This window comes from Setaria italica, chromosome IV (genome assembly GCF_000263155.2).
Source record: "Setaria italica strain Yugu1 chromosome IV, Setaria_italica_v2.0, whole genome shotgun sequence".
NCBI classification, from domain to species: domain Eukaryota; kingdom Viridiplantae; phylum Streptophyta; class Magnoliopsida; order Poales; family Poaceae; genus Setaria; species Setaria italica.
In genome coordinates, this window is record NC_028453.1 from 12,873,709 (window position 1) to 12,883,770 (window position 10,062).

Here is a 10,062-nt window from a genome sequence, read left to right on the forward strand (position 1 = left end):
CAGACCAAGCCGAACGAGCCACCCTCTACGATTGTTCTTCTGCTGCCGCAGATTTTCTTTCCTATCTATCTTCCGTTCCTGCACTGCAAGAGACATCCACACTGGCAGGATTCACGGGGCAACACGTACGCCGCCACAGCGACGACGCGACGCGTCGCCGTCGCGCGTGCTGGCCGGGCCTGCTGACGATGGGACGGCCGGTGCACGACGCGATGCGCGCGGGCGGCGGCGGCGGCAACCCAATCTCGCCGCGCCCCGTCGCGGCGTCGGTTTCGGCCGGCCTCGGCCGGGGTCGGGACAAGCCACGACGACGACGTGCGCTGGGGCAGACGACAGGCAGGGCCGGGACGTACGTCGCGGGCGCGCTCGTGGCGGCACCGGATCGACCAGGCTAGCTTTGCTTTAGGTGTATCCGTTGCTGAAAAAGATGTCCATACCTCCCCGTAACCTAGGTGCAACCCGATCACTGGTAGCTGTTTTAACAATGTAACTACAATATTAGCGACTAAATTCCAGAAATGCCCCTTATGCCACAGGCGCGAGTTGTCAAGCAACCTTTTTTGCTCGAGTGGGTTGCCATTTTGTTTGCCCTGCCGTGGGCAACCCTGTAAATATCTTCGCGTCAGCAGAGGAGGTGTGCGCGCCACGAGGGTATTTACGGCCACGGCTCGTTCGGTGATGGAATGGAGGACGCAAAGCAGGGGTAGAGCAGAGCAGGCAGCACCTACTACTACTAGGCCGTCCGTCCCCACATGCAGGAGCTCCAGCCCATCCCCGGCCTGGCGGGGCGGCTGTTCGGCAGCGGCGGCGGCGCCGCGGCCGCCATCGGCCTCCTCCGCCGCCACGGCGGCTCCTCGGCGGCCGAGGTGCGGTGCCCGCGGTGCGACTCGCCCGACACCAAATTCTGCTACTACAACAACTACAACCTCGCGCAGCCGCGCCACTTCTGCAGGGCCTGCCGCCGCTACTGGACCAAGGGCGGCCACCTCCGCAACGTCCCCGTCGGCGGCGGCTGCCGCAAGCCCAGGCCCAGGCGCCCCGCTGCCGCCGCCGCCGACGGCCGCGGCAAGGACGGCGTGCACCGGGACGGAAAGGCCCCGCGCTCAGGCTTCGCCGGCGCCGCCTCCAGCTCCAGTCCCACCGCAGCCGGCGACGCCGACGCGCCCGTGTCGGGCGCGTTCTCTGTCGTGACCGAACCGAGCGCCCCCAGGAGTGGCGGCGTCGCGGAGGCTAGCGCCGAGACCGGCAGCTTCGCGGCCGGCGACACGCGGGCGCTGCTCGTGCCCCCGCCGGCGCCGATGTTCGCCGACCAGGCGTCCGTGTTCGCGTCGCTCTTCGCGCCGCCGCGGCCTCTCTCGGCCTTCGGTTCCTCGGCGCAGCCGCAGCCCGAGCAGGCAGAGGAGCGCGTCGCCGCCAGTCTACTTGCTGCAGAGCAGCCGCCGCCATCGTGCACTGCGGCCTTCACGGACACGGCGCCGTTCGCCGCAGGATCGGACGGTGAGCTTTCGGCGGGACCATCCGACTGGCCGACGGCAGGGATATTCGAGCTAGCGGGCGGCAACGCCGGCGACGCGTCGTTGCCGGAGCACTGGAACCATGGAAGCTGGACGGATCCGGACCCGGCCGTCTACTTGCCGTAGCGTGTCACTGATCACACAACTGGTTCATTTTGTACTTAAACTCGTGGTCCAACAAATGTTAAGGGCTTCTTTTGATGACACCGTTCGTTTCCAATTTATGTAGATTGGAGTGAAAATGAACTAATATTTTCTCTGTTAATACTCTCAATATATGTGGATTGGAGACTATACATCTGTCCAAACAAAGGCCTTAAAGATACATGTGTGCAACAAAGGTTAAAAAAAAATGATCTCTTAGTATTTTGTGTTTCCTGATTAGCAAATTGTTGCTGCATAATCAGAGTGGATATCATGATCATCAGAGCAGTTAGCAAATTGGTCCTAGCTTGCGTGCATTGCTTCTACTATACACGAGTACAAGCAGAGGCAGTTGGCCTGGTTTGGCAGCCTGGCAGATGACATGAGGATGTGACGTGTTAACTCTTGGACGGGGACACGGGGCGGCGGGCGGTTGCTGCTTCGGCACGCGGATGCCTTGACATGCTCCTCTGCTCGGCCGCATTTGGTAGCCGTCACTGTTTGGTACCATCACCTCCATGCTGTTGCCAAGATTTTGATCTGTTCTGGACTGTTTTCAGGGTCTCGTCTAGCAAGGAAAATTCGGATGACCATGCCATCCTTTGTGTAGCAGCTTGCAGCAGCGTAGCATCCTTTGGGCAGTTATGATTTATAGGCACTGTTCGGATTGTGCAAATTTTCTTCCGGGTTGCTACGAGAAAACAGCCGGTGCGCTAATCTCGTCACTGACTTAGAGGGTGTTTGGTCTTTAGCAACTTCTAAGATTCCTATTACATCGAATTCGAATGTTTGGATACTAATTAGGAGTATTAAACATAGACTAATTATAAAACCAATTGCACAGATGGAGACTAATTTGCAAGACGAATCTATTAAGTCTAATTAGTCCATGATTTGACAATATGATGCTACAGTAAACATGTGCTGATGATGGATTAATTAGGCTTAATAGATTCGTCTCGTGAATTAGCCTCCTATATAATTAGTTTTATAATTAGATCATATTTAGTCCTTCTAATTAACGTCCGAATATTCGATTGTGACATAAATTTTAGTCCGGACTAAAGAACCGAATACCCGTAATCACTTCGCAAGAATCAATGTGACTTGGATGCAAGGGCACTGTCCTGTCGTTCGTCAGGTGCAAACGTGAGCCGTTTGGTTACTTTTGCTTATTTTTAGCACATGTCACATTGAATGTTTAGATACTAATTAGGAGTATTAAACGTAGACTATTTACAAAACCATTACATAAATGGAGGCTAAACGGCAAGACGAATCTATTAAGCCTAATTAATCTATCATTAGTAAATATTTACTGTAGCAACACATTGTCAAATCATGGACTAATTAGGCTGAATAGATTCGTCTCGTCGTTTAGCCTTTACTTATGTAATGAATTTTGTAAATAGTCCACGTTTAATACTTTTAATTAGTATCTAAATGTTTGATGTGACGGGTGCTAGAAACTAGAAATAAGCAAGAAAATCAAATCACCTGACGAGCTTATCCAAGGAGGCAAGGACGATGGGCACTACCGACGTAACGCCGCCGGCCGGTTTCTTTGAACCCACGGAACCTTGAGAGATGGGACAGATCGATACAGCAGAAGCCAACCGGCCGGCCGGCAAGTCGTCGCGTGGAGACCTGTCGCTCCAGCCCGTGACGCGGACGCGCCCAACAGAAACCGGTAGGAGGAGGATTACGGCGGCGGCGATGCAAGTCGCCACCTGCGTCGTGATCAGCTCTGGCGGCCAGGCTAGGGTGCTCTGGGGCGGCGAGCCGGCCGGCGACTCGTTCGTTCCGAAGAAGGCACGCGCGTCTGGATCGATGGAGACCGATCGATCGCGAGGAACAGAACGCGCGATGATTGCCTTCGTTCTCGGGTGGCGCGTCACGTCGGAGGTATAGCACGAGTCTCGGTGTCCTTACCAGTTGCCACTGGTACGAGGCCCTCCCAACGGCCAGCTCATAGAGTTTTTTATTTGATGAACAGTAACAATAGCTCGCACAAGTCCCGAAACCCATCTCTCTCCTGCTGTTTGAGCTAGCAGCTCGTTGGAGAGGGGGCCTGATGACGCTCTACTGTTGCGCAAGGAATTTTGTGGCACCCGTGTCGGTGTCATGCTTGCAGTTGGAGGCGTGCTACTCACGTACAGCGCCGGCCGGTACAAGGCGACAGCGAGAGGCAGAGGCGTCACCTGGTCGTACCTCCTGGTCCCTGCAACCTCCCAGCCGTCGTTGCTATTCGTGCTCGCTCAAATATCCATGACTTTTGGACTTTTTTTTTCTCTTTATAGTTTGGAGATGATCAGATGAATACAATGGTGGTGTTTGTGTCATTGTGCGTGTACACATATCGAAACTCACAAAGGGCAGTTGCGGTATTTAGTTCACATATGTACTGCTCAATTAGGAATTTCTTAACACTTGCCCACTTTGGCATGTACCGCAACGTGCACATGTCTAGTAACAAGCTCCTTTCAAAAATCGATGGGAAAAAAAGAAGGGAGAATGGAGATAAGAGGATATTGTTACTGCGTAAGATGTAGAATTATAATGAATTCATGAAGAAGCTATTATTAGGTAAACACGTGTTTGAAAACACAATAACCATTGTCCTTGCCCTTTCCTCGAAAGAAAAAAAAACCATTGTCCTCGCCATATTTGCGTGCCTTCACTTTGATCCAGATTGGTTTGGGGAAAAGACCTAGGAATTCCAAAGACCTAAAGCACCACAACCACGGTAATTTTCAAGCCCAGTTCAGCCCGGCCTTGTTCAACTTTCCTACAAGCCCAATCCATTTTTCCTTAGGGGGAACAAGCCACCGGCCTTGCATCTCAATTCTCACAGTATGGGCTGGCATTATTGGGCCTATCTTGAATCATGAGCAAAATCAAAATTATGCCCTACAAGACAAATTATGCCCATGATTCACCTCTTCGTTGGAAAATTGATTTGGTCTCTTTTTTTCCCCTCCCTATTACAAATCCTTGCTACTATGGAATTAAAATAAATATCTTTTTTTGGACCTTGGTGTGAAGATGGTATTTCAGTTCATTTTCTCAGTGTTAATCACCCTTCCCTGATGTGAGTTGGACCAGCTTACAGACTCAAAATCTTTGTTCATCAAATGAATAAACCAATGTCACATTATTGAGATTTGTAAAATACGCATCTGCTGGTACAATCTTCATATAACAATCACGCGTATAAAATTTGAACGTACGTGCCTGCGTTGACAAAAAAAAAAAAACACAGCATATGAACGCACTCAAACAGGGTACAGTGCTAATGAGTTAGGCGATGGAGCACACTTTAATTACTCTTTAATCACCTTGAGCAGACACTGACAGCACGTATGACGCCACGGCTTATGACGGTAGTTACTGCGTTGCGTCAGACGAGCTTGGACTCGGAGAAATAAAGTAGCGGGGTCCAACGCCACACGTCTGCTTGTACGAGCACGACGTGAACACAGGGGACGATGCCGGCCGGCCGCGCGCGGCCGATGCTGGCTGCAAGCGTGCGAAGCGTCTCCCTCGCCCGGCCGGCGCGGCCGTCCCTCCAAACTGTGGCCTTCCCCGGCCGGCCTCGGCCTCGCTTTGCTCCGCTGCAGTTCCGTACTTGTCCGGCCGGCCGGCCACCGACCAGCCGGCGGCCGGCAACATCGGTGGCCACCGGAGCGTTTCCGAAACTGGATCGGAGTAGCGTGCAAGCCGTTGTGAGTTGACGAACGAGACAAGGAAGGACGTACGGGGTCGGGGTTGGTGGTTATCGTCCGTGCTGTACTTCGATGAGTGAATTGGCAATTCAGCATGGCTTGTGGTATTCAAGAGCTTGCGGTACCCGCAATTAGGTGGCAGGGGAACATGAGCGCCTCCATTTTTATTTAGGGGTAACACTTAGAGATGTCATTTGTACGGAACAAAGAAAGCTCAAGGTTTTCAAGATGCTCAGGTTTGGCATACTCTAGGCTTGGTGGTTAGATCATCAGATGGAACCCGAGTTCAAGCTTAAATTAGAAAAATACCTGATTTATAAAATTAAAAAAAAGTCATATATTTTAAATTGGAGGGCGCACAAAACTACCTCTCTAGTAATCTTCATGCGGCAATGTTTTACATACCCCTTGGTTCAATTTTATATATAAGTATACTGTTTCGATTTTTCTATGCATAAAATGATATAACATTCAAGTGTAGACTCCAAACTTATGCGAGGAAGGCTCAAGTCTGGACCTTTATTTGACGAACTCAAATAAGCTAATAGATAGATAGCATCTCTCAATTTCCACTTATTTATCGTTTTACTTACAAAAAGGTACATTACCTTAAGGTAAAGGCACCTATTTAAATTTTTATAGTCGCGGTTCCTTGAAGGATTTGGACAGTTGAATTTCAAAGATATATTTATCTCATAATAAGCGACCTAAAAGGAAAGAGAATATTGTCTAAAAATACGGTACAATATCCACTAAAAATGGCACTCTCTCGACAGAGCAATATAGCGAGATAAGATATGGTATTAAGCTAATTTTATATGGAAACACTCGAGATCCCACTTGCATTACCCAGTTAACCCACTCATAATCAGTGGCCCAGCACTGCCCTCTTTACTCTCTCTTTACCAAAAGCCGGCACCTCCATTTGTTCCGGCAACCCTCCTCTTCAAGCTTCGTAGAAAAGCAACCGGCCGGCCCGGTCGGAACCCGAGCCCAACGTCTCGCAAAGCCTTAAACCCCCGACCCGAGCCAGTCTCTCTCTCTCGTCTCACTCTCACCCGGCCGCCACTCTCTTCCAATTCCATCCAGCCGTTTCCACCCCACCCCAATTCCATTCCATTTCGTTTCATTTCCACCCCCTCCGTTCTCCTCCCCCCGATTCCGATTTCGATTCGATTTGAAACAGGGGCAAGAAATGCACGACCGATCCCACAATCCGCAGCCGGCGGAGGCCGGCGCCGGCAACGGCGGGGCGGCCGGCGAGGGGGGCGGTGGCGGGAACGTGGATCGGGTGCTCTTCAAGAACCTCGTCGAGATGGTGCCCCTCGTCGAGTCGCTAATGGTGAGTGGTGGCGGCGCAGATCTCGCCGGGCTCGGGGCGTGTCGCGCGCGCGGCTCTTTGGTTGGGCTCCTGCGCCGTTTGACCGATGTTCTGTGTTGGTTGTTCTTGGCCGCAGGACCGGAGGGTGAACCCGTCCTACTCGCGCCGCGCCTCGCTCGTCTACACGCCGGCGCCGGCCAAGAAGGTCCCCCCCCCCACCCCCCCAACCAACTAATTCAGCCCTATGCTTCTTTCTTGGATACTGTGGATTGATCAATTCTGTTCCGGTCCCGGTTGCGTATGTTTGAATCTATACGGTTTTCTTAAATTGCGGTTTTCCTTGCACTGTCGCTCTCCGTATTTAGTTACGATTTGGAAGAAGAAATTAATGCGTCCAAAGGCTCGTTTCCCCCCTTTCAGATTAGAGACGTTCTCACAGTGACAGTTTCCGTAGATCTTGAAGCTTCGCAGCTTTTGTGTATCTTGTAGCCTCGTTGGTGATGATTGATACGGCTGAATCTTCAGTACATGCGATTCTCCTGTGAAACTATCATGATTGCTCCTTGGCTTTGATAGTGATGTACTGTATCTCAGAACTTGAGGATGGATGGATTGTTTTTACAGGCGAGCGATTTGAAGAGCGTGAAGTCGCCACAGAGTGTGTCCGCGAAAAAACGGAGAGACCCTGGTGATGCAGCCAAGAAAAGTACCCCGGACTCCAATGGTGAGAATGGCTCGGTTTCGCCATTGTCTCTGTCGGGTGCAGAAAATAAACCCAAGGATGAGATTGCTGTCCTGCGCGAGCAGATTGATGACCTGCAGAAGAAATTGCTCGAGAAGGAGGAGGCCCTGAGGTACGCGGAGAACTCAGTGAATGAGATGAATGTGGCATACGCGACCATTGATGAGCTAAGGCGCCAGGTGGCTGAGCAAGAAGCTCTGATCAGATCTACCAATTCTCAGTTGCATGATGCAAAGGTAAAGTACTGCCAACTGCTCCTAGCCTCCTACATAGTGATTTACTAGTATTCTGAGTCCATATTGTAAGTTAATAGTACTGCTCCTAGCCTCCTACCTAAGTAAACATGTAACATTGTTATCAAACTGTATAATCAGCCTAACTTGTAAGTTTAGCCCGGATAATCGATAAAGTACTTTTACTTGTTTCCGAGGGCTATAACAACCCTTAGAGCAGTGGTAACAACATCAGTGACAAAGGCTCGTGCAGAAAATCCACCTCCACAAGTAGTATGTCTTGCATTGCATTCAGCCATTCACACTTAAATTCTGGCTGTGCTTTACTAGTGCAGTTCATGGTTCTATATCTTCGAAACCTGGGTTATTGTTTGATGGCATTATGTGCAGTTTGTGAAAAGTTTCTTATCCTCATTTTGAGGATATTGCAGATTAGCTATGCCTGCTGTTCCGCACAGGTTGCATAATACTCGTGCTTCCAGCTAAACATTTGATTGAGGCATTGAGTACAATACAGTTTTTTTTATAAATCAACTTGTGGGTATTACATATTCCATCTTAGCTGATCACACATAGTGATTTCTATTCATACATGTTATGCCAAAAGAATATATTTTTTTGTTGGTAAAGATGCTCAAATAAAATGTTTTTTATTTAAGTGATGGCAACAGCCTCTTTTGACCTCTTCTTTGCCGTCCCACAGATTATGCTTGCGGACAAACAAGCGTCTTTAGAGAAACTGGAGTGGGAGGTGAAGACGTCAAATAAAAAGGTTGAAGATCTTCAAGGAGATATGTCCAATATGGAATTCGAGATAAGTTCATTGATGGCGTTATTTGAAAAAGTTTCGGAAAATGTTTCAGGCGACTGTTATGATGGTAGTATACCATCATCATATGAACTAGAGGCACTTCAATCGACGGTAAGCATATGCATCCTTGACGCACCGTTGACCTGCTTAAACCATTAAAGTTAGTGATGGAATGTTAGTGTTGTTTCAATTGCTCCTTGTTCTCCTTATATGACAAGGCAGTCCTCCTGCTGTTTTTTCAAAAAAATTCTCTTTGCTGGTTACTGAAAATACAATTGCATTTTCTAAAATGTGTGCTGCTTTTACAAACACACTGGGAATTGTATAATACTGCTACTCCTTAACACATATTGATGTGAGGTTCTTTGAAATTTGGGGGGAAATGTTGATTAGAAGCGCTGGAGAATTTTTATGGAATTTTGTGGCTTTGAAATCTAATCATGGGAGTGAAGTCTTACGCTTTTCTATAATTGGAGTGGCATTTTCATCTTGCAATGGATGCTGCTTTGCTATTATGAAAATATTAACACTAAGAAAACTGAGTTGATGGTCTACACTTGTGTGAAGATAACAATTAAGTATTTTTCTCAGAGCGAAATTGACAAGATTGAGGTCGAGAAGATAGAGCAAGAAAGGATTACATATGCTGAAGCTCTCGCGGCTGCGAGAGAGAACCCTAATGAGGAGCGCCTGAATTTAGCTGCCGAGGCACGGTCAAGGCTGCAGGTCCTTGTACTATAATGCTCCTTCTGATTGTAAGTGTATGTATGATAATGTTGAACTGCTGATGTAATTGTAAGTGTTGGCTTGAGTTGAGGTGCTTGTGGAATCGCTCTGGTGGTGATGGATTAAGCACCACCAGAGGTGATGGATTAAGCACTGGAAAGTGACTGTTGTTCTATTTTGTAATCATATTTATTCAGTTTTGAGTCCTGCATTGTTCATTATGAAATTTCAGCTGTAGTTTAGAATACCTGTTATAGTTACTACCATTTAAAGATATATGCAAATGGTTGAAGCTGCTTATGCAGATTGTTCCTTAGCTTAAGAGAACTTGAGAATTGATTACTCCCGTGAAAAGCTATGCAGTAGCTTATTAGCAAGCACAATGCCGTCCCATAAACTGTACCTATGAAAAGCTATGCAGAAAGCCACATCTGACCTGCGCCCATGGCCACAGCTGCACCGTGTGAGAGTTGGGAACAGAAAAGCCTTGGTACACCACTGGGCCTAGTTGAAAGAGCACACCATCCGAAGGAACAAGCCTGCAGGCCCACCAATTTACTAGACCGAACAGAGGCCCATCGGACACACCAGCCATAATAAACGGACAGACCCCACAAGCCAGTGGATCCCTAGCCGTTTGAAACAGCAATGGCGCGCAACAGCCGGGCAGCCATCATCGGCCATGCTTTTCATCTCCACCTCAAGTTTCCGCGTGAATTCCTCACGTCCTCTCAACCTTACCAACATGACCCCTATAACAATTCTTCCCCATCTTCCTTTACAACTCACCCCACAAAGCAAGAAACAAATCTTGCACCCCTCCCTCCAACAACTAATCCAAACTTT

At 49.0% G+C, this 10,062-nt stretch overlaps 2 protein-coding genes across 2 annotated transcripts; both read left to right on the forward strand.

Annotated features, from left to right (window-relative positions):
• The first annotated feature begins 362 nt into the window (after positions 1-362).
• Positions 363-1,808, forward strand: LOC101774857 (dof zinc finger protein 4). Its single transcript, XM_004965179.2, has one exon. It carries the CDS (start codon positions 753-755, stop codon positions 1,638-1,640), a length of 888 nt encoding a protein of 295 aa, XP_004965236.1. The 5' UTR covers positions 363-752; the 3' UTR covers positions 1,641-1,808.
• A 4,554-nt stretch (positions 1,809-6,362) lies between these two features.
• LOC101775260 (protein MICROTUBULE BINDING PROTEIN 2C) lies at positions 6,363-9,461 on the forward strand. The gene is made up of 5 exons (XM_004965180.3): positions 6,363-6,725; positions 6,841-6,909; positions 7,329-7,682; positions 8,383-8,601; positions 9,082-9,461. Exons 1-5 carry the CDS (start codon positions 6,579-6,581, stop codon positions 9,229-9,231), a joined length of 939 nt encoding a protein of 312 aa, XP_004965237.1. The 5' UTR covers positions 6,363-6,578; the 3' UTR covers positions 9,232-9,461.
• Positions 9,462-10,062: the final 601 nt, after the last annotated feature.